Source organism: Sinocyclocheilus grahami, unplaced genomic scaffold (assembly GCF_001515645.1).
Source record: "Sinocyclocheilus grahami isolate Dianchi unplaced genomic scaffold, SAMN03320097.WGS_v1.1 scaffold672.1, whole genome shotgun sequence".
NCBI lineage: Eukaryota > Metazoa > Chordata > Actinopteri > Cypriniformes > Cyprinidae > Sinocyclocheilus > Sinocyclocheilus grahami.
The window spans coordinates 434,295-459,638 of record NW_015505851.1 but is presented as its reverse complement, the minus strand read 5'-3'; the positions used below and the strand labels follow the sequence as shown (position 1 = coordinate 459,638).

The following is a 25,344-nucleotide window of genomic DNA, read 5'->3' as shown; positions in this document are numbered from 1 at the left end:
GTTTTTTTTTTTAATTTTCTAAATTATTGTCTGTGGCAATCAACGGCATATAATGTTTTTTGTAGTAATGATGAAGTTGCAATTTAGTACATTTAAAATATATGAACTTTAAATGATATATTGAATAACTCACTTTAGTTAAAATTATAATCAAGTGTTTTACATGTGCTTTAGTCAACACATCAAAATAAATGTACTTCTTTAAAGCATAACACATTTTTTTTAATATGATTTAATGATTCAGTTATTTAAAAACTTTGAATTAGATATTATTACAAAGTGTTCTTTTTTTTGAAGTGTGTTAAGAAACAGTCATGAAAGTGTCTCTCTTTAAGTCACTTAAATTCAATAAGATCAGGCGCAAAAATAGCTGTGTCCACACCAGAACTGAAGCAAACGCTGAGGGACAGCAAAGCCGAGAGACTGTGATGCAATATCATAGAATAACTCAATCATCATCCAGGAACAAACTGATCTCTGTTCAAAGAGGCCAGCGCGGGTTTCATCAGTTTGTCCAGGCTTATATTTATATCCACAGTGAGCTGTTTTCCCCTTCCCCACTCACACCGCCCCGCTCGCCCCGTTCCGTCCCGACCCTCAGCCTCCGCCCTCCTAATTGCAGAGCAGCGCTGACATATCCAAACAGCAGGCATGGGCCGTCAAAAATAAGAAGGGGACAGTGGTCACCAAACAAACCCAGACTCTTTTTCTTTCTTTATTGGCACGTTCTTGCTCTGCTTGTTCCTCAAACTTCATGAAGATCATACCTGGTAGGTCAGATCATCAAGAGTTTGTGTGTTTTATTATATGTTTGTTTGCATGCCAAACGTTGTTGGTGAAGGTGGGAGGGGAAACGTTCAGTGTTGACATACAAAATGCTTCTCTTTCAGACATTGAGTTATCAATTCTATTCCATATTTAAACCCCTTCACACTTCAGTATCTGTGATGCGTTTTAGTTTTAGTTTTGGATGATTGGTTTGTTATGTGTTTGCCGCTCCGCAGTGGATAGGTGCGAGCTCTACCTGGAGGAGTCACGTTCGTCAGGTCTGATGGATGGTTGTGTCGTGGTAAAGCGCGGTGGGCGGGTAGAAAAACAGCGCGAGAGTTGGATTTCAGAAGGAAATTCTCTGTGTCTGCATGGGAATGTGAGGGGTCCCGTATCTGCGCTATTTCTGAGAGCTGTAAAAATGCTTCCACCTGTTTCGGGCTTGAAGCAGGCTTCTCTCGCGCTGTAATAATAGAGAGCGCCGGGAAATGTACCGTACTGTAACTCCAAAGTTGCTTTGGTTTCAAAACATAATTACTGTATATTCAAATCTACAGAAGAAATTAAGAACTCCTGTTAAAAGATTATTCAGGACAGCATCTATGATGACTTCTTTGTAAAAACAAAACTGAATGTGGGGACTTTGCATTGAAACTTTTTTAATTGTTTTTTTTTTTAATTTTCTAAATTATTGTCTGTGGCAATCAACGGCATATAATGTTTTATTTTATTATTATTTACATGCTATTAGAATATTTATTCATATTTTTAAATGAGCTTTTATTTGATGTATTCTCACATTTTGCAGTTTATTTTAATTTTAGTTATTTGCCATTTTAATATTTTTTATTCAGCTTGAATTCATTTTTATTTCAGTTTCAGTTTTAGTAATTTTAGCACTTAACTAAACTTTTAGTACAGCAATCAAAATTTTCAATTAAGTATTTCAAGTTTTTTATCTGATATTTATTTTTCACATTTTTTTTTTCAGCTTTGTTCCAGTTAATGAAAAGTATTCTTGATAGTTTTAGTTTTAGTTAACAATAACAACACTACATACAACAGATGCTATGAATAGACCTGAAGTCAACATCATTTACAACCCAAGTGGGCACTACATACCACACTGGAGCCAAAGGGTTGGAGGGCTTGAAAAATACATAATCAGTGATGACAACAAAACAAGAGGCAGAGTAAATTAAATTAACACATTGATGGTTACACTTTATTTCGATAGTTCACGTTAGACATTCTACTAACTATAAATAACTACATATCAACTAACTCTCATTAGAGTATCAGTCTCACTAGAGTATGGTTAGAGTTAGTAGAATTAGTTGACGTACTTGCAAAGTTACTATATTATAGTCAGTAAAATATCTGTTGGGAACCATCAAAATAAAGTGTTAGCAGATATTAAGCAGTCTACTAATGCTCTGTACTAAATATACAATAGCATGCACTGAGAAGAATTGTGTGTTAAGAAAGTAAATATAGTCAGTTTCAATTTCATATTGACTTACACTGAACCTGAATTTGCCATGATTTGTTGTGTTTTTAAATCGTCTGTAAAGTGAAGATGGGCGGTTGTTTTAAAGTGCTAATGATTACTTACTTTCACCATTGCCTTTGGGTGTATCATTATCTTTGGACTGATGAAATACTTTAACTAGTTTGTCCTAAAAGAGACTAGGTGTGTCTTCTGATTTCAAACTCAACAGGTTCTGCAAACCCTGGAGTGGTGTTAAATGTTCAGACACGCTGGTTTATGAGCTTCTCAGTTTGACATCTTATTCAACTCCGTATTGAAACATGTTCACACTTTGAGAGTCCAAATCGATTATAGGGAGAAAGAAGAGAGTGAATGAAAGCACAGTGATGTTTCGCCCGCTGCAGGTGTGTTTGTAGAGTGTTAGAGGGCATGGGAAGGGCTGTGAGAATCAGGAGAAAGTTACTGTACTAGATCTCGTTTGGCTGAGAGATGCTGCACTGGCGTCTTTGTTTTTAAATGTCTGAACACAGGCCATGGAGTGGTTATGGGGTTCATTTTGCTTGGCAAAATTGCATGCAGCTTATCATATGGATGATTGGAAACTGGTGATTCCAATGAAATCTTGTTTTCAAAAGACTTGCATCAACAAATTAAAGTTTTAGACATACAGTCAAACCAAAATGTATTCAGACACCTTCAACATTTCGGTATGAATGAAAATGATTTTTTTATTCTGTGAAATCTTTAGTTTTATTTTGTATTGACACCTGCATTACTACTGCACATTTTTATCTGAATAAACCTAATAAGATGCAGTAAATATACAGGTGTCAATACAAAATATTCATTCATTCATACATACATTCTAATAATATATTATTATTCTAATAAGGTGCACTACTAATGTAGCTGTCGATACAAAATAAATGGTTGCATAAAATGATAAATAATAAATATAATATTGAAGCAATATTTATAATTTAATAAGAGGATATTAATACAGTTTTGGTAGGCTACATTCAGCATTTATGACACCATTAGCTTATCAGTGCTGTTTTGATTAAGTTTGTCTGTGTCTCTGTTGAACCTGACTATAGTATTCAATTCTTGTATCTGTAGTCTACTCATCTGATGATAATCAGCTGACAGCGTATGAACACAGTAAGTGTAGTAAGATCATTGTTGGTACTGTGAGTACACTATAAAGCCTGTATTGCGCATGTGAACACATCGCAGGCTGTAGTATTATCATTGTAATTCACAACTTTGAATTGCAAATGACATCAAAACTTTGAATAACAAATGAAAGTCCAGAGGCTCAGTTTTTCCATGTGTGCTTCTGAGCTGAAGTACATCAGAAACAGTTCTGAATTCCCAAATCAACTTCATAATCCTATAGGAGAGCTGAGCTCCCATCAGCACGTATATAGTATCCTAACTCTTAACACCACTATAATGGAAAGTTCCAGACGGCTGATGTAAACCGCACACATGCAGGACGTCTTGCTCTTGGATACTGTAGGATGTTTGAATGAGTGTGTTTTCTTTAGGGAGCAGCGGGGCATGTAGAAGATGTGTGTGGTGACTGACCTCCAGGAGCCATAAAGGGGCTGCTGCTGTTCTTTGGACGTGATTTATGGGCTTTTATGAACCAAAGGGATGCTTCTGCTTGAGTTCGGCTGTTATTTTTAGCCAATCACTCACTATAAATGAGGTTTCAGAACATCCTGTGGTACATCTTAACGGGTCTCAACCAATTACTTGCGTTTAATTGTAGTTCTGTTCTTCTAAACTTGAGGCATTAGTTTTTGTTAATAATGCTGCTCCATATGCATGTCCAAAGGAATTCACAGCTTCTGCAAATTGCATTGCTTGTTATTTCACAATTCAGACTTTAATATAAATATAAACAAAGAATTTCAAGATATAGATTTAGAATGGCAAGATCTAAACTCTCAATTCTGACTTTTTTCTTGCAATTCTGAGTTTATATTTTGCAATTCTGAAACAAAAGTCTGAGTTATGATATATATACTAAGAATTGCATGGAATAATTTTGAATTGTGAAAAAGTTGCAATTACCTTTTTATTTTTTTATGCCATGAAGGAATTATGGAAAGTTCAGTGGCCTCAGTGTTATTACAAAATCATTAGTGATTATCAGAATCAGATAATCATAATAAACTTTGTACAGTAAAATATGTATTATAGTCACAACTTCTCTGTGTGTCATGTCCAGGGTTATTAGTTAACAAAAAAAAAAATATATATATATATATATATAGTTATTAAAATAAAATAAAAATATTTAAAAAATAATAATGCAAATTATTTTATTCAATCTAGGTGCCAAATAAGTATTTTTATTTTTATTTAGTTTAACTCGATGTACTAAAATAACTAAAACTAAATAAAAAAAACAGACATGGAAATAAAAATGACAGACAAGGAAAAAAATTATTAAAACTTTACTGAAAGCTAAAAATAAAAATAGCTTTACACGACCTGTTGGAAAATGTCTTAACACTTCTTAAACTTAAAGTTGCATGACATATCTGCAAGTCTGTTAAGTTTTATTGAAATGCCCATTCTTCAGAAAACAGATGACCCAGGCAGCTTTGCTATTGGATAATGGAGGCTATATAGTTTGATTATTGCCCGTGACTAAAGGTCAGAGGAGGCGTGGGAAATCATTAGCCATCTTTCAGGATGACTGCAGGAGACGCTGGCCATGTCTCAGGATGTTTTGCGCTTTAGCAGTCGCAGTGATGGAAATATTTCCCAGAGCAGTTATGGAGAAAGACTGGAGCTGCTGTACAGTCAGATGTGTTGTGTCGGTAAGTCTGATACGGAGCAGCCTCTCTCAGGATTTTCCCTTAATCACACCACTGTTAGAGAGTTTTATTCCCATCATCGACTGTTATGTAATGACTGGCTGCTTTAATCATCACAATCCTGCTGCTGAAATGATAAATCACTTAAATCACTTTACTTTGACAGTCTGGTGCCAGTTTGTTATGCAATATGATATGTGCTTTCACGTCACATGACTTTACTGCAGTGCATGCTGAATAACACTTACAGGTAGTTAGCATAATCTAAAACTGTTTTATTTTAATTCTTCATGGCCTGATTAATAATAATAATTCATTTATTTATTTGGCAGCTGGCGCTCTATTGAAGGAATGTTAGCATGCTACTCTTACTTCGCTATTTATACTATACTTAAAATGCAAACTAATTTATTTCTAAAATGACTATATGCAATATGGTGAGTTCATGTGATAACAGTGCAGCATACTACTGTTTAAATACATTTTATGCTGCATTAATTAGAAAAAAACACTATTTTTATTGTGAATATAAAGGCATTTTTGCGAAACTCTCTGACTTGGCCACGCCCATCCGTTTAACCAAAGGTTCCATAACCCCGCCCTTTAAAGACACACCATCCAATCTGATGTCAGCAAAACTGAATATGCAAAATGCTTGATTCACAAGCCGTTTCTACTGGCGGATTAGAAAACATGGCCGGTTTTCTGTCACAGTCACATCTTTTTCAGTGAGATCTGTCAGGGAGTATGTGATGCATGGTATTTCTCAAAGAAAACAAGACAACTTATGCATTTTTCTCTTGTGAATATTTTGTTTTGCTTCCATCTAGTGTTAAAATGATGAAGTCTCGGTTTAATACTCTTTGCTATAACTTGAAGATGTGATACAGCACGAAACGACAAAAAATAAAAAAATGAATTCCTTCACTTTTACTGAAGCTAATACTTAAATGTTCAACTGGCATGATTCAAAACACGTTTTATTAGTGACCAAAGTCAACAGGCATCACAATTTAGTGTAATGGACAAGGTCAGAAAGCTGGGGATTTACACGGAATATTCTGGGCGCTGGAAAAGCCATGGTTACATGTTTATCTATGACTCATGAGCAGTTTTTGATTTGATGTAAGCTGCTGGTGTGATTGGAGGGTGATCTACCATCGGAAGTAATTTCACAATAAGTGATGAATCCTCCCAGTGCGGTTCAGACTATAAATACAGACATGAGTAAGAGTGTGTTCTTCTCATCTGCTGCCGTGGCTGCTGTGTGTTTGGACAACTCTTCTCAGATGTCCATCATATCTGCACCGTCAGCATCTCAGATGGAAGCAGTTATTATGTCACTAAGGCAATGCATTCAAAAGCAGAAATGCTGTCATAGTTCTCAGCTGATCTCATGTGCCTGTCCTCAGCCATTGTAAAATGACCTGCCAAGTTTTATGATTATGTCCTAATTATTGGCCAGAAGAGGGAGACAAATTGTTTATTGAAGTCAGCGTGAAACCCTGACCAAAGCCCATTTTATTTTTATGATGTGAATGATTGCTGCATGCGACGGGAATATCAGCTTCTAAAATCAAGTGTATGGAATATAGAGACGCGAGAGGGATTCATCAGCAGAAAAGGAAAGTCGAAACAGAGCAAGTTATAGAATTTGAATAAACTGTGAACACACTTTTTTCGTTAGAATAACATTCACCAGTGAATTGCGCACAGAACAGAATGCATTGAAATGGAAAATAAGGGTTGCATAGACCCTAATAGAATATTTTGTATAAACTAATGTAGCAATTCTGTATTAAATGTAGAATAGTTTAAATGAATAATATTTAATAATATATTAAATATGTACATACATTTTTTATTTATTTATAATTTTATTTGAATTATTTCTTATTATTTGTGACCCTGGACAACAAAACCAGTCATTAGGGTCAATTTTATGAAATTGAGATTTATACATCAGCTGAAAGCTGAATAAATAAGTATTCACCAGTGAATTGTGCACAGAACAGAATGCATTGAAATGGAAAATAAGGGTTGCATAGACCCTAATAGAATATTTTGTATAAACTAATGTAGCAATTCTGTATTAAATGTAGAATAGTTTAAATGAATAATATTTAATAATATATTAAATATGTACATACATTTTTTATTTATTTATAATTTTATTTGAATTATTTCTTATTATTTGTGACCCTGGACAACAAAACCAGTCATTAAGGTAAATTTTATGAAATTGAGATTTATACATCATCTGAAAGCTGAATAAATAAGTTTTCCATTGATGTATGGTTTGTTAGGATCGGACAATATTTGGCTGAGATACAACTATTTGAAAATCTGGAATCTGAGGGAGCAAAAAAATCTAAATATTGAGAAAATCATCTTTAAAGTTGTCCAAATGAAGTTCTTAGCAATGCATACTACTAATCAAAAATTAAGTTTTGATATATTTACGGTAGGAAATTTACAAAATACTTTCATGGAACATGATCTTTACTTAATATCCTAATGATTTTTGGCATAAAAGAAAAATTGATAATTTTGACCCATACGATGTATTGTGACAGCGACTTAAGACTGCTTTTGTGCTCCAGGGTCACATTTTATTTGAAAGTCACTGTTTTTTCCCAAAAGTGTGACCTACTCACTTTTCACAGTGCAACAATTCAAACCGGCAGGTCATGACCAGGTTAGTTTGCAGATGGGGAACAGGTATTTTGAAGGGAAATCTGAAGAAATACCTCTGTGTTGTGTTTTACGCACTAATTTGGCACGACGCACAGGATTCACAGCAGACAGACTGAAACGTGTTTGACTTTAACAATCAGATCGACTTCAGTGGAAGAATGAAGTTGTTTCAGAGCAAGTTTTTACATGCAGATTAAAGCTTACAAAAGAAGAAAGATTGTTTATTATCACTTGAAATAACTTCGTTCAGCAGAGAATCTGCATAAGAAAGTAAATCCAGTGATTTTGATTTCATGTTGTGTCTTATATTGCTCTTTTGAAGAGGCCTGTGAGTGAGTTTGCAGAAGTGCTTGGCGGCTCCGTCTGTTTTCCGTGCTGCTGGAGGAGACGAGCGCAGAAGCTCTAATGGGTTATTTTCGATCTCAGCTGCTGCTGTTGATGTTGATCTCCAGCTGAACTGAGATTCCCCAAATCCAGCGCTGACTATCACATCACAACATTTAGATAAGCACAGATGCGAATCTGCAATTGCAGAATTAATGCTCCTAGCTCTTAGCTAGGTAAAAAGCATGCGAGGGAGAGAAAGAGCTCAGGTGTCATGTTGTGGAGGTTGGGAAGGACAGGGTGTGTCCGTGATTCAGGTGGCTCAAAGCAGACGTATGCACATTCCTCTCTGACAGACAGACAGACAGACAGACGCAGAGAAAGTCGGGATTGGGAGGCACATTCACGGCTAATGCGGTTTGGTTACGCCTAACACGGGAATGTGAGGAGTTACCGTTCTTATAACATCAGTCTCATTATCTTTGAAGACAACCTTCAGTCTTATCTGTGAGGTTCCAGATTGCTTCTACACATTTATAGCTTAGACTATTTTTAGCGAGTAAAGGGTGCAAACATCCACCTTCAGCTGTTGCTTCACGTGTAGCAAGCGTAAAAATAACTTTGATATTGTTAGTAATATTTCCAGATGAACACTTACTGGACTGAAGCAGCTCGGCTTTACTTGATTCTCCATCAATCTGTTTTTTTTAGAAAAATCAGCGAGTCTCAATCTCAATCAAGTCTCTGATCATCAGGATGTTTTGAGGGTTTGTTTGTTCGTCTCTCAGTCATCACTGGATTGCATTGCATTATGTGCTTTGATCATTTAAATCTCATCTTGCTAAGACATATTATTGGAGATATAGAGTGACGACTGATATTAATATCATTTTTTACAAGCTGTAAAACAGCTGTTAAAATCTCATTGATTTTACATTACAAGCAAGCAAAGTTTCATCTTACTTTTTGGTCATATAAATATCAGCATCTGCACCAAATTGCATATTTTTGCTCACTTTGAGTCTGGATAAAATGTATGTGTTTTTTTCCCCTCTATATCCTATGAGCCATAAAAGCCTGATTGCATCAAATATGATGATATGCAAACTTCTCATCTGACCTCAGATGCAGAGCGGTTTTGTGTGCATGTGGGTTCATAGAAAGATCTGAGGTGTGTTTATGTGAGGTTGAAGGATGAACACTTGATATTGATTCAAAAGGTCCATCATGCTACACCCTGGGCGTGTGGAGGATCATGAATGATTCGTCTTGTGTAGACTTGACTGTTGGAATAAAGCCCGGTCCATATCGCAGCTCTGGCCGAGAACCAAGAACAGTTTTTGCTATTTAAAAAAAAAAGGGCAAGTTCATCTAAATATATGGGTGTGCTCCTTTAAAGTTGTCCAAATGAAGTTCTTAGCAATGCATACTACTAATCAAAAATTAAGTTTTGATATATTTACGGTAGGAAATTTACAAAATACTTTCATGGAACATGATCTTTACTTAATATCCTAATGATTTTTGGCATAAAAGAAAAATTGATAATTTTGACCCATACGATGTATTGTGACAGCGACTTAAGACTGCTTTTGTGCTCCAGGGTCACATTTTATTTGAAAGTCACTGTTTTTTCCCAAAAGTGTGACCTACTCACTTTTCACAGTGCAACAATTCAAACCGGCAGGTCATGACCAGGTTAGTTTGCAGATGGGGAACAGGTATTTTGAAGGGAAATCTGAAGAAATACCTCTGTGTTGTGTTTTACGCACTAATTTGGCACGACGCACAGGATTCACAGCAGACAGACTGAAACGTGTTTGACTTTAACAATCAGATCGACTTCAGTGGAAGAATGAAGTTGTTTCAGAGCAAGTTTTTACATGCAGATTAAAGCTTACAAAAGAAGAAAGATTGTTTATTATCACTTGAAATAACTTCGTTCAGCAGAGAATCTGCATAAGAAAGTAAATCCAGTGATTTTGATTTCATGTTGTGTCTTATATTGCTCTTTTGAAGAGGCCTGTGAGTGAGTTTGCAGAAGTGCTTGGCGGCTCCGTCTGTTTTCCGTGCTGCTGGAGGAGACGAGCGCAGAAGCTCTAATGGGTTATTTTCGATCTCAGCTGCTGCTGTTGATGTTGATCTCCAGCTGAACTGAGATTCCCCAAATCCAGCGCTGACTATCACATCACAACATTTAGATAAGCACAGATGCGAATCTGCAATTGCAGGATTAATGCTCCTAGCTCTTAGCTAGGTAAAAAGCATGCGAGGGAGAGAAAGAGCTCAGGTGTCATGTTGTGGAGGTTGGGAAGGACAGGGTGTGTCTGTGATTCAGGTGGCTCAAAGCAGACGTATGCACATTCCTCTCTGACAGACAGACAGACAGACAGACGCAGAGAAAGTCGGGATTGGGAGGCACATTCACGGCTAATGCGGTTTGGTTACGCCTAACACGGGAATGTGAGGAGTTACCGTTCTTATAACATCAGTCTCATTATCTTTGAAGACAACCTTCAGTCTTATCTGTGAGGTTCCAGATTGCTTCTACACATTTATAGCTTAGACTATTTTTAGCGAGTAAAGGGTGCAAACATCCACCTTCAGCTGTTGCTTCACGTGTAGCAAGCGTAAAAATAACTTTGATATTGTTAGTAATATTTCCAGATGAACACTTACTGGACTGAAGCAGCTCGGCTTTACTTGATTCTCCATCAATCTTTTTTTTTTAGAAAAATCAGCGAGTCTCAATCTCAATCAAGTCTCTGATCATCAGGATGTTTTGAAGGTTTGTTTGTTCGTCTCTCAGTCATCACTGGATTGCATTGCATTATGTGCTTTGATCATTTAAATCTCATCTTGCTAAGACATATTATTGGAGATATAGAGTGACGACTGATATTAATATCATTTTTTACAAGCTGTAAAACAGCTGTTAAAATCTCATTGATTTTACATTACAAGCAAGCAAAGTTTCATCTTACTTTTTGGTCATATAAATATCAGCATCTGCACCAAATTGCATATTTTTGCTCACTTTGAGTCTGGATAAAATGTATGTGTTTTTTTCCCCTCTATATCCTATGAGCCATAAAAGCCTGATTGCATCAAATATGATGATATGCAAACTTCTCATCTGACCTCAGATGCAGAGCGGTTTTGTGTGCATGTGGGTTCATAGAAAGATCTGAGGTGTGTTTATGTGAGGTTGAAGGATGAACACTTGATATTGATTCAAAAGGTCCATCATGCTACACCCTGGGCGTGTGGAGGATCATGAATGATTCGTCTTGTGTAGACTTGACTGTTGGAATAAAGCCCGGTCCATATCGCAGCTCTGGCCGAGAACCAAGAACAGTTTTTGCTATTTAAAAAAAAAAGGGCAAGTTCATCTAAATATATGGGTGTGCTCAAGGATATCACGTGTCTCAAACAAAGCTCTTGAATATCTTCAAAGGCTGTGTTTGTATAACGCCGTGTATCTTGTGGGCTCATGTCTTCAGAAGGGCTCATTGTTAATCCAGCCAATCAGATCTCAGCTCTTGTCATTTTGTGTGGATTAAGTATCAGCTGGTCTGTGAATGATGTTATGCCGTATGGAATCTGCTGGTAATCATGTGGACTCAAAACACATTAAGAGAGCATCACATCAGTGTGTCCTTGCAATCAGCAGAATTACTCTTTCTTTGTGGTTTAAATGAGATATTTTCAATATCATTATATAATTAAACAATTAGTATAATAATTATATATGTGAATGGGTAACTACATCTACAATAAATGATCTAATTATAAGTTTATAAGTTTCAAGGGCACTGTAATTAAACAAGGCTGATCAAAGCTAATGAGGTTACGTACTTGTGTAAATATAAAAGTAGTCAATCAATATTATATGGTAATATTGTGAAATATTATTACAATTTAAAATCACTGTTTTCTATGTGAATATACTGTAAAATCGCATTTATTTCTGTGATGCGCAGCTGTATTTTCAGCATCATGACTCCAGTCTTCAGTGTCACATGATCTTCAGAAATTAGTATAATATACCGATTTACTGCTTTCTGATTATTAACAATGTTGAAAACAGTCGTGCTGCTTCATATGTTTGTGGAAATCGTGATGCATTTTATTTTTCAGGAATTGTTGATGAATAGAAAGTGTAGAAAAACAGCATGTATTTGAAATAGAAATCCTTTCCAACATTGTAAAAGTCTTTACTGTCACTTTTGATCCATTTAATGCGACCTTGATGCATTTAAAAAAATCCCAACACATGCATGCATACATCAATAATTTTGACCTATTTAAGGTTACAAAACTTGAAATCACAGTGGGTATAGGAAATATTTTAAATCGATTGGAAAAATGTAAATCATAAAAAAAAGAAAGTAAATGCTATTATAGGTGTTGGTAGTTTTTTTTTTTTTTTGTCGCACCTTAATACCGTCTCCTGTATCAACAGACATTTAGACGTCTATAAACCGAAGGCGTCAGCTTCCATATCCGCTGAGAAATATGTCAGATATCGAAAAAAATTGAGAATCCTGCAAACACGGTCAAGTCCAGGCTGTTATAGTTACCGGCGAGCCTGAACAGGTTATCAAATGAGCAGCTTCTCAACGCTTATGGTGCGGGTCTGTTCAGATGATGAGCGGGTGATGAAGGCCCCATCCTCATCTTCTTCTTCTGCTGTAGGTTTATGTCTTTATGAGCAGAGCTGTTGTATCTTTCTCTTCCTACAGTTTTAGTATAAAAAGAAATGTAGTGTCAGTTTTCAGTATTTTAGTGTTGTTTTCACTCAGAAATTGTGTGGATTTGCAAGTAACACGTTCAATTTTGAAGTGTAAAGACTAGTCCGGTAATCGCTTATGAACGATTTCGAACATATCTACACACTCTTTAGTGATGGAAGATGGTGCACGTGCAGTTTAAGCACGATCACATACGCACACACTCATGCAAACAAGAAAGCGAGATGATTCTTATAAAGATTTTTCTTTGTATTTCTTGCTGTTGATTCTGCAGCCTCTGGTTATGTATTTTCTGGGTTCAATACTGTTAAGCTCCAGCATGTGTAGACCTGAGCGGCCCATCCCAGAGCCTCACCCTGCCTCAGTTAGTCATACTTGCCCAACCGCTCAGGTTTGTCACAGAGGTTAATCATTAAAGAGGTGTATACCTGTGTGTGTGTGATGTCTATTGGCATGAGTAGTTTTTAGAGCGTGATTATGTAATCCAGTTCCTGTAATGGCTCTTTTGACCAGTTCTACACACTCGTTTAGCGTGCAGTTACACAACTCGCCACTCTCAACGCTCTTCCTGTTGCGTTATTCTTTAGAGACTGTAATGATTTAGTGTGTGTGTTCGGAGAGGGTGTGAGATTCTAGATGAGGCATGCTGGCGGACACACCTTCCCACTCACTTTCCCTTCTTCTTCCTGCCTCGGCTCCACCAACATGACAATTTAGGGCTGAGGCGGAGCCAAGCATATCCTGCAATGCCCTCCATGTCTCTCTGCAGTCAGATCAAGAGCAGGCCTACGACCTGTAGCTAGTTGCATCACTTAGAGGAGCTAGGAAATGGACGGCAGGAGTTAAACAGAAAGAAAGCAGAACAGGAGCATCGCTGCAGCTTTCGATTCGGACAAGTGAAGTTAAGGAGCACGGTTTGTGACTAGCGTGACGCAAAGGAGGATGAGTACGCAACAGAGACGGAGGGAATATTCAAGCGACAGCCTGGAGAGGATCCCTTCAGATGACTTGCACTATCAGGGAATGCTGAAAGCCTTGGAAGGCAGGAAAGGTAGTTAGGAAAGCTCTCTGATGCACCTGCTCGTGATGGAAGAGAAATTTCTTCTTCGTCAAAGTCAGATCTCTAGTTATTATTAGTGTGTGAACTTCACAGACTTACATTGAAACGAATCTTTGATTTTAAGCAGTATTCTGGTTTTGGAAACATTCTTAGGTAACACTGTATTTAGATATTCATTCTACAAGTATCATATCTACATGAACGCTCAACACTCTAATGAGAGTTTAGTTGACATGTAGTTGCAAAGTATAGTGAGTAGAATTTCTAAAGTGGACTGTCAGAATAAAGTGTAAGCCGTTCATAAAACAAGATCAGTTTAATTGAGATGCGAAACTGTGTCAGATTAAGATTTAAGCACAAATGGGGTCATAAAATCAATTTCATTCCAGATATATTCTCTGAGAAAAAGTCTTAATGCCATATGCAAATTTGCTTTCTAAGTCAATGTATCTTATTTTACTGGAAAACATTGTTGATTATTATTATTAGTAGTAGTATTTGCAGTGTATATGGCTTAGGTTTCTTCAGTGTCAGTCCAGGATCTAGGAAATCTAGGACTTTTTATCTTGATGTATTAATACTTGTTCAGTTCTTGCATTAAAGACAACAACCATGAGAAAAATATTTTACACCTTTTTAAATGCAATCTTGTAAGCAAACAGGACTATAGTAGAAGATATTATAATGAGATCTGATATTAGAAGATCTCATTATTAAAAAACTGCATTTAAGTCTTAATATTTATTTTTTAGTAAAGCAGTAAACAACTCAAGGTTTATCACTAGCCTTATAATGTTTGCAATCTGTCGTTGCTTTGCCCAGGTGCCTTTAATTCACACTTTAAAAAGGCTCACACAGAAGCTGCCTCACCTGACCAATATTTAAATAGATGACTTATATTTACCAGTGTAAAAAGTGTTAAGTGGGACATTCACTGGATTGGCTCGTTCAGTATGTCATCAGCAAACAGTGGTGAGAAAGTGCATTTGACACTATAGCGTACAATAACGCTGGATAAAATAGAATTTTATAGATAAAAAATGTATTTTCTTGCATGCCTCACACCCCCCAGAGGGCAGGAGTTGTGCGCTGAATCACAAGGGCATTGGTTGCTGTAACTTTATACAACTTTTAGAGGATAGAAAGCATGTGAACGGTGGTCAAAGGACAAAGGTCTGCTGACGACCCCCGCAAATCTGTTCCTAATTATCCACCTCATCTCCCGCAGTAGGACTCTTCGAACACTTTAAGGAAGTCTTACATTAATGACCCTCCACCCATGATAGTCACCATGGCAGTTATATTTCATAATCTGCTCGTCATACTCCACCCATCAGAAGCAGAAGTCATGCGGGTCTGAATCAGCTGTTCCCTCAACACTCCACAATCACTCTGCGTTTTAAAGGACTCTTAACATTGCTCAGCAAACTGTTTCAATTGTATATCATGTTATGCATTGAAGTACCCTGCTGTACCTGACAACATTGTATTGAGCGGAGAACATTTGATTCCACAGAAGCGTCAATTAATTGGATTGAGGTGTTGGGCATTTGCTCTGTTTTGGCTCATGCATTCCTTCGAGATTGCTTGACACTTGATTCCTAGTATATTTAAACGTCTTTCAGTCCTTGCTGATCCGTCGTCACCATCCTTCAAATTAGAGATGGTGTTGGGATGTCCTGTGCACCTGATGCCATTGGTTCAGATTTGGTATTGTGATTAGACATGAGTTTACAGCAGTTTTCCTCCCAGAAAGAGGTGTATTGAAATCTCTATCATAGATTCTTATTTCTAATGCTTCTGCATGCTGTCCTGTGTATTTTTCTACACAAATGTCAATTTTTTCTGTTACTTTGAACACTAACTTCACACTTTACAATATATTAGCTGGCCTTAACTACTATAAACTAGCATTAAATACCTGCAAGATAATGGATTTGCTGTGTAACTACATGTTGTTCTGAAAAAAGTACACATTTTTTGCTAATGAGCTTAGGTTTGGTAGTAAGGGTAAGGTTAGGGTTATAGTGGTTAGGTTTTGCGGTAAGGGTTGAGTTACAGATAGGGATAAAGTTAACACTGTAATGACACATGTTAATTAAGTACAAGTACTTTAAATGTAATTACAATGCACCGACATGCATGTATCAAATGGTTAAGTAGTGTAGCTGAAGCTAACTAATAGAAAAAGTAACCAACTAACTCACAAACTTTAACAATAAATGTGAGCATGCTGCTTCAGATTACTCTGAACAACACAGTGCTTTGCAAGTTCTCTAGTAATGATGACAGATGCAAGTGTTGGTAGTTTGTATGCAGTGTTCTCTTGTGCTTCTCGCTGCTGAAGGAACATGATTCTGCAGGCTGTGGGTGTGTCTGTGGTGTTCGGTTTGTCGTGAGTGATGCACACTTAGGATTAAAGCTCTGGTGAATTTTCCCAGCCTGAGGCCTCACAATGCATGCCGTTTTCTTCCCTTCGAACCTGCGCTCCGTTGTTGCTTGACAGTTATTGCTCTCCGGCTTTACCCAGAGATCGGTTTCTCACATGGGTGTGCCTCCTTGGTGCTGAGTTTTAATAGTTTGCTCCTATGCAAAAAGAGTTGATTTAAAAACGTTCTGGCGTGGGTTATCGAGTTTTCATTTGTTGCACTACTCTCTTCACTTGCAGTCCTGTTGGAAACACACTCACACTAGTGGTTGTTTTGGGCTGAGCGTAACAATCAAATCAACAGATCGGTGATTTGAAAGCATCACAGAGACGGTTTTGCACTTCTCAGTGAAATTAACCTGTTAATTGCTTATTTATAGGGATTTAGCATTTTAAAGTTTAACATCAAAACATTATTTTAATAATCAGCAGTATTTACAAAATGACGTAAATTCCTTCATATCCAGACATTTACTCTGAACACTGCTGAAGTGTGTTGAAATTTTTTGTTCTTTATCTTTTTTTTGCAGATGAACGGGACAGAGTGCAGAAGAAGACTTTCACAAAATGGGTGAACAAACACTTAATAAAGGTACCTTTATGTTCATTATTCACTGTAGTTTGTCAGGATAATATAGCCAGTGATTATCGGTCCTGCTCTTCCCTTCTGTGTACTCATCCATTCATGTTCAAATTGTGATTTTACTGTTATTGGCTTATTTGATTATCATTTTAACAAACAAATCCAATGCAACTTACTATACACTTTCGCAGCACAAGCTGGGTTTGTCCCTATTTTACCCAGCACTGGGTTGTATTTAACCCAGCACTTTTTAGAGTGTAGGTTTAGTTCATGAATCAACCCTTGTAGAGTTTGAACCTACAATGGCCGGTGTGATGAACATCTTATATATTGTTGTTGTGAAATGATATATCACAATGTAGTTTTAATGGAAAAAAAAACACTTTTTTGTAACAAAACTAATAATAGCCTAACTAATGTACAGGAAAACTAAGACAAGTAAACAATGAAAAAGAACTGTGTGATAAGGTTTTCTGTACTCTAGCTTTGGGTGTGTGCACTGATTAAAAACTGATTAAAACGTGTTGTTTTAGTATCACTGAGATACTATTATAGTTTTTTTTTTTAATTACTAATTTTTTTATTTTCCAGTTTCATTTTAAAGTTTCAAAAGTAATTTTAAAGTGAGATTTTGTCATTTGCGATCATGTTTTTCCCCTCTAAATATGTCTATATAATTGTAAAATTTTATTTCAGTTTTAGTTATTTTAGTACATTGAGTTGAAAAAAGTGAAACTATTTCAAGCAACTTTTTTTTTTTTCATTTGACTTTTTATAGCTTTAATATTAGTTTCGGTCAACTAATAATAATAATAATCAGAACAGTGTGCAAGTATCAAATTAAGTTCTTTCACTTTAAGAAAGGCTTAAAAACATCAACTTTTATTACAGTGCAGCACTGCGATGTCATGTGAGCATAACCATGATGGACAGATAATACTCGTTACATTTCTACCAGTTTATCATGTCTCCCAGTGTATTGCTCACACATACCACTACTATTAGTTACCAGTGCAATTTTGAGCCACTATGTCACAACACCCAGTTTAGAAACTGGTGTACTCATCTTAAAGTCTCTTCCATTTGGGGAGACATAACAGCTGTTGGGCTGAACATGATTTCTGTTTGTATCCGCCGTAGAGAAGCAGATCATATCCTGTCCACACATGTTATAAATCTACACACAGCTCGTTTATCATGGTCTAGTCTAAAGTGTCTAGTGTTTAGGCAGAAAGGGGGTGTGTTGAAAATCCAAACAAAAGATAATGAAAATGTAGCGCCAGACAAAATCGGAGGTTATTAGCACTCGTACAAATCCATCAAGCCTGTTCATTCACCGTAGAGGAGGCAAAACACGAGACCCCTTCAGAACAAAAGAGTTGATATAAGACAAACCTGCGTGTCAAGAACATCTGGATTCATTTTGCAGCATGCATATCATATTCAGGGAATAAACACTTGTCAGTGCAGCCAACAGTAGCACATGTGCTGCAGATGTTTGGCTGGGTTAAAGCCCTTTATCTGTGATTAAGCAAAAGTTGACTACTTTTTTTCTCAGAGGAGGACTGAATTTAATCTTTTCTCACACATCTTTACAGCTCAAATGAACAACTGTTTTAGGCTAAATTCTGAATGTAACCTCATCATTGCAGATTATTATGTTTGACAATGTGCTTTCGTCATTTATTCTGACCTTATCTCATCCTTACCTTATTTGTTATGAATTTTGGCAAAGTTTCTGGGTAAAACAATTGTTTTATATACTGTTTGTTATATTAATTATTATTAATATCAAAGTGATTTTAGGATGTGCATCCAGAGCACACCTACATAAACCTATGTAGCAAATGTTCAACTCATTTGTATTTAATACAAACACTGAGTATGTTTTCACTCTTTATACTATCAAATATAAGCCCTTATTTTATAATAATCTGGCTGTTATCTACACGGACACATCTATATTTGCTGACTGAATGTTTGAGTTTGACCTTGACGAACACTTAGAGATCACAAAAACAGTTTGCTCTGTGGTTTGTCGCTGTCATCAGCTGTCATCTAGCGCTTATTAGATGCTGCTATTGCTTTGTGCTGAAAACATGGGCTAGTGGTCAAGTATATGGAGATAGATGGCACAAATGAGACTTATTACAGTATAATACACCCATACATTGCTTAGGTCTGGATTGGTGTTTTGCCAATGTGTGACTCGAACACTGACTGTGATATAATACATTATAGCAAAGAGTCATGGATTGTGATGAAGTTCATTGCAATAATACACAGTATGGTTTGTGTGTGAGGTTTAATGCATTTAATGCATCAACAGAAACCTCTAGTGGCTCAATATGAGCTCTGCCTTGTTGACATCTGTGTCCCTGGAGCACAAAAGCAGTGTTAAGTCGCTGGGGGATATTTGTAGCAATAGCCAACAATACATTGTATGGGTCACAATTATACATTTCTCTTTTATGCCAAAAATCATTAGGATATTAAGTAAAGATCATATTCCATGAAGATATTTTGTAAATTTCCTACCGAAAATATATCAAAACTAAATGTTTGATTACTAATATGCATTGCTCAGAACTTCATTTGAACAACTTTAAAGATGAATTTCTCAATATTTAGATTTTTTTGCACCCTCAGATTCCAGATTTTCTAATAGTTGTATCTCAGCCAAATATTGTCCGATCCTAACAAACCTTACATCAATGGAAAGCTCATTTATTCAGCTTTCAGCTGATGTATAAATCTCAATTAAAAAAAATTACCCTAATGACTGGGTTTGTTGTCCAGGGTCACATTTCACTTTCAGTTTTCAGATGTTTTTGTGAAAGAAAAGAGGCTGCAGGCTTTATTGTGCTGAACTTCAGAAGACCTCAGTAGTTCTGTCGATCATCTTTTCCTTGTCCTCTGCTTTATACAGCAGTTGAATAGAAGTCATTTATCCAGCTTACAAATGCTTTATATTAAGACTTTTAAAATACATAAAATATAATTACATTTACATTACAGAGAAAGGGCAATTCTGAACATTTGATGTCTAATATTTGCAAAGAATTAAGTACAAATTTCAGAAAATGATTTCCAGTGAGTGTTCCTCAAGGTATAACAACATTTAACCGAATAAGATGTTAAGTTTCCACGATGGAAAGAGAATTCATTTACTCACTCTCATGTCATTCTAAAACCACTTTGATTTTTCTTTTTCTGTGGAAGCCAAAATGAGAACGTACAGGCCGCTTTTTCCATACAAATCAAGTGCAAATCAGCTGAAACAGCCAAGCCATGGACAAAAACTACCAGCAGCACTTCGTATGAAGTGTTCTTTTAATGTGAAGGCTTTGTGTGAAGGACTTTCTGCTAAATGTCTTATTTTATGTCTGTGGGAAAAGATAAATCGCAAGTTTTGAACATGATAAAAGGAGATTATAGTAATATAACCGATGTAGCTGATATCAGCATCAGATTTTAAATCTTAATGTTGTCCTTCATCATTCAACTTTCACTTCTTTGTTCCATTTCGAATCGATGTAACTCCATTCATCACTCTGTGCTCTTCTCTCCTCCTCATCCTCTCCTCCAGCACCGGAGAGCTGAGGTAGGTCCATCTTGTCAGCGTGTCCCAGCATGCTCTGCTCTCTCACACGCATGTTCAGTGCTCCTGTCCTCCCCGAGGCTCTTCTGCTGAACCATGCTCACAGCTTGAGCTTGAAAATGGCCCATTGGTTGCCATTCGTTTTAGTCTCATGCACTGCAGCAAAGAAATCTGCAGCTAAAGAACCAAAGGAAATGCAGAAAAAAATGCAGCATAAGAAGTCTGCACTGCCTCATCACGTGTGCTGCGCATGAAACCCCATCTGCTCACTCACATACTGGATGTACAGTGACGACAGCTCTGTCATTGTACTTGGATTATAGGAAGCAATCTTGCTAAATTTATAAATTGTGAAAAGGTTTGCTGTGTTACACTATTAGTTAAAGAGTATTTTGATCCTAAAATCCTGTCATCATTCACTCAACACACTGTTATTTTATATATACAGTATATATATATATATATACAGTGGGTACGGAAAGTATTCAGACCCCCTTAAATTTTTCACTCTTTGTTATATTGCAGCCATTTGCTAAAATCATTTAAGTTAATTTTTTTTCCTCATTAATGTACACACAGCACCCCATATTGACAGAAAAACACAGAATTGTTGACATTTTTGCAGATTTATTAAAAAAGAAAAACTGAAATATCACATGGTCCTAAGTATTCAGACCCTTTGCTGTGACACTCATATATTTAACTCAGGTGCTGTCCATTTCTTCTGATCATCCTTGAGATGGTTCTACACCTTCATTTGAGTCCAGCTGTGTTTGATTATACTGATTGGACTTGATTAGGAAAGCCACACACCTGTCTATATAAGACATTACAGCTCACAGTGCATGTCAGAGCAAATGAGAATCATAAAGTCAAAGGAACTGCCTGAAGAGCTCAGAGACAGAATTGTGGCAAGGCACAGATCTGGCCAAGGTTACAAAAAAAATTCTGCTGCACTTAAGGTTCCTAAGAGCACAGCGGCCTCCAACTGTATATATATATATATATATATATATATATATATATATATATATATATTATTTTTTTTTGTCCTTACTGGAACTCGACAGATTTGATTGTTATTATAGTAAAAAATAAAGATTTGTTTGGAACCAGGGTTATATAGTTAAACTAAAGCTAAAACAAAATAAAACAAAACAAAATGTTAATGGAAATCAATTTTTAAAAATCTTGTTTTATTTCAGCTACATTTCTCAACATTTCTCATTTTAATTTAGTACTCAATGTGCTGAAATAACTAATAACTAAATAAACTAATAAATAAAAATGTATTTACTAATAAAAAAATAAATAAAAAAAGGCAAACAACAAAATCACTAAAACTTTAACTAAAATTAAATAGAAAACAGAAAATTGTTAAAATATAAAAAAATCCTGCAATATTTATCAATGGTACTAAAATAACACTGATTTGAATGTGTTTGCAACAACATGAGGGAGAATAAATGATCACATAACTGTCGGTTTTCTGTGAACTGTAGCTTTAAGGATTTTCAAGCGAGCTGCAGAGATTTTAGTGTTTTGCAGCAGTGCATGTATATATATATAGCTGATATAGATATAGTGGTAACACTTTACTTGAAGGGGTGTGCATAAGACTGACATGACACCTTCATAATCATGACATGACACATGTCATGAATATGAAAGAGGTTGTATGCATGTTTATGACAACTGTCATTAAGTGTCATTCGCTCAGTTATGTCATTTTTAATGCAAATATGACATTATTTGACCTAACCCTAACCTAACCTAACCTTACCCCTACCCTTACCTCAACCATAACCCATAACAAAGACATCTCAAACAATGTCATCTTTACATAACTGAGCGAATGACACTTAATGACAGTTGTCATAAACATGCATACAACCTCTTTCATATTCATGACATGTGTCATGTCATGATTATGAAGGTGTCATGTCAGTCTTATGCACACCCCTTCAAGTGAAGTGTAACCGATATAGTTAATATTGATAGCTGCATGATAAATACCTGAGGAAGCCCAGTCTGTCTGTGTTTTTATTATTGAAGCTGAGATCTGACTCAACGAGGTTTTATAAACCTGCTGTACAATGATTGAGTGACTGATTTAGAAAAAAAGGAGAAAGCTTCAGAATTTAATTTAAACTCTGCCACTCAGTAAATCATTTGACACAGATCTTTTTTTGACGCGAGGCAGGTGAGCCGCTCTTCTGCCTGCAGCCATGCGTTGCCCTGTCCTGTACTCACTGAGTAAAACGCAAATCAATCACTTTGAATTCAGGTTTTTTTCCCCTCTCTTAACAAGAGACATGCATGCTTGTGTTTAGAGTCCCTGCTCGAGCTGCCCAGTTTTGGAGCCTTAACTGTTTCAGATGCCCAGAAAATATAATTTGGTCAAAATCATGTTGTTCCAAACTTAAACACAAAATTAGGTGTTAGGCAGCATGTCTAAGCTTCTGTTTTTATCCCGTACAAGAACACTGGATCTAGATGTATACTGCCAAGCTCTAAAAAGAACATAAACGTACCAGAGAATTTCAAGTGGCATTTCCAAATGACAAGTCAGTTGGAATATATAGGATTTGGATTGGATTGGCATCACTATTAACTTTCCTTGAATGGAATAAAATGTAGACGCTCAGGCTTTCTGCCTAACATCTTGTGTTTCATGTGAGGGAAAAAAATATATACATGAGGATAGATGAATTATGACAAAATGATTTTGTCCTCCAAACTAATAAAACACAAACCTGCTGACAATTGAACCAATTCAACTAAATCACGCAGTCACCTGTCAAAAAAAGTTAAACGTCCAGAAAAATCATGGATGAGTCTGATCGCATCAAGCGGTAATCAGGATGTGCTACAAACACAATGCTACAGTTCGGGGTTGTAATTTAGTGTTTGTTTGTGAGGAATGAAATCTTCAGAATTGATGCAGAATTGGATTTTCTTTCTGCAGGGATGTTTTTTAAAAATTTTTATGTGTGACTCTCGTAAACTGATCTTTGCTTTTTCTCCATCCTCAGACTCAGCGTCATGTGAATGACCTGTATGAAGATCTCCGAGATGGACATAACCTGATCTCCCTTCTGGAGGTCCTCTCCGGAGAGACGCTGGTGAGTGTAACCTAACTTCTTCCTCCACTAATGCAGCTAAACAGCCAGTCAAGAGAAGACCATCTCTTACCCCAGTCTACCTCTCCACCTCCAACCTTGCCCTCAGCCTTCACACAAATCCAAAGTCCTGATCCAGATCTCCAGGTCAACGAAGACATGTTAATGGGTGATGCCTTGGAATACGTCTCTCTAAATTCGAAACACGTTTTGTTGAATCACACCCAAAACACTGGGTTCAGATATTCCAGGCAAATTCTCGATATCTTCCCATCAAACTGCTTCATTTCTTGGCTGTAGCTCAGACATTAACGTCACTCTTCGGCTTTTCTTTTGAATCTGTGTGGCTCCTCCTTGACTCTTTCTCTGTCTTTCATCCCACCGTCTCTTTGCTGACCTTTGCCCTTTGACTTCTGTCTGCTCTCTTTGCACTTCTCTTGTTGGTCAAGCCGAGGGAGCGGGACGTTGTGCGGAGCGTGCGGTTGGTGAGTGATGCAGATGCTTCATTGGCATGGGTCACTTACTGTGGCTGGCCTGCGCATGATGTCACGTCCGCCAGTCTTGTTTTCATTTGTTATTAGAGTTACTTCAATGCTACTGTATGTCTCACGGCGATAAAATGCTAGGTATCTCAGCTGATTAAAGTGCCCCTATTATAAGTAATGAAAGGTCTATATTTTGGTTTTGAGAGTCCCCAACAACAGGTTGACATGCATGCAAGGTCAAAAAACACTTTAATTGTCTTAAAATATGCAATTATTTTTATCTTATTTGCTCAACGACTCCCAAACGATTCGCTCAATTATTCATTTTTCCAAACCCTTGCTTTGCGTGACGCTAATTTGCGGTGATTGGTCCGATTGGTCTCATTTTCATTTCATCTCACTTGTGATGCCTGATAAAGCAGCGTTTGTGAGCGCAGTGCTGCTTCCTGGACAATATGCTAATGTTTCATGTTGACGTCAAGATGAAACGGCTTGGGATTCGTTTGAAAAACGACTCGTTTCAATTATTCAGAGTCGACTCTTTCTTTTGAGAGACAATAACTTTATACACGAGGTACTTTTAGATTTAAAACTTTGCAGGATGTTTGCATTCACTTAGAGATGTGTTACACACTGCATGAAAGGTAATTAAAAAAAAATCCATAGTAGGGGCACTTTAAAATAAAGATTACAGGGTAATTATTCAGCAGGTTGGTAGCTAAATGTTGAAAGACTTCATTAAAAATTCTAAATTTAAAGACTTAAAAGATACGTTTGCAAAAAAACATTACTGTCTTAAACATGTTTTTTCTTCTAATTTGTTGGGACTTTTATTTTGAAAGTTTACTATTAGGAATAGCATTACAGTAGCAGTTTAATTTACTCTTATACAACAATATTGAAAGACTTCTTTAAGATTTATAAATAAAAAAGATTTAAGATCAAAAACAACATTGCTGTCTTAATAAAGCATGTTTTTGCTTCTAATTTGAGGGACTTTTATTCTGAAATTTGACTGTTCTAAATAACATTATAGTAGCCTCCGCTTGAGCATGACTGATGCTGTTTCTCTTTATGACACCATCTATCTGAACCTCGTCACAGTTTGGGTGTGTGACCAATATAGCGAATGAATGATATCTAAGTGACTGCCAAATAAATCCACATTAATTGTGAAGCAACATATAACTGATTAT

General features: G+C 36.5%; 1 protein-coding gene across 1 annotated transcript in view; it reads left to right on the top strand.

The window, feature by feature from the left end:
* LOC107559021 (plectin-like) overlaps window positions 1-25,344 on the top strand; it is a 79,310-nt gene that overhangs the window by 10,631 nt on the left and 43,335 nt on the right. Inside the window, exons 2-4 of the mRNA XM_016242740.1 lie at window positions 16,888-16,949; window positions 20,530-20,544; window positions 23,577-23,666. Of these exons, the coding sequence (XP_016098226.1) occupies window positions 16,888-16,949; window positions 20,530-20,544; window positions 23,577-23,666 (167 nt within the window). The remainder of the gene's footprint in view (window positions 1-16,887; window positions 16,950-20,529; window positions 20,545-23,576; window positions 23,667-25,344) is intronic.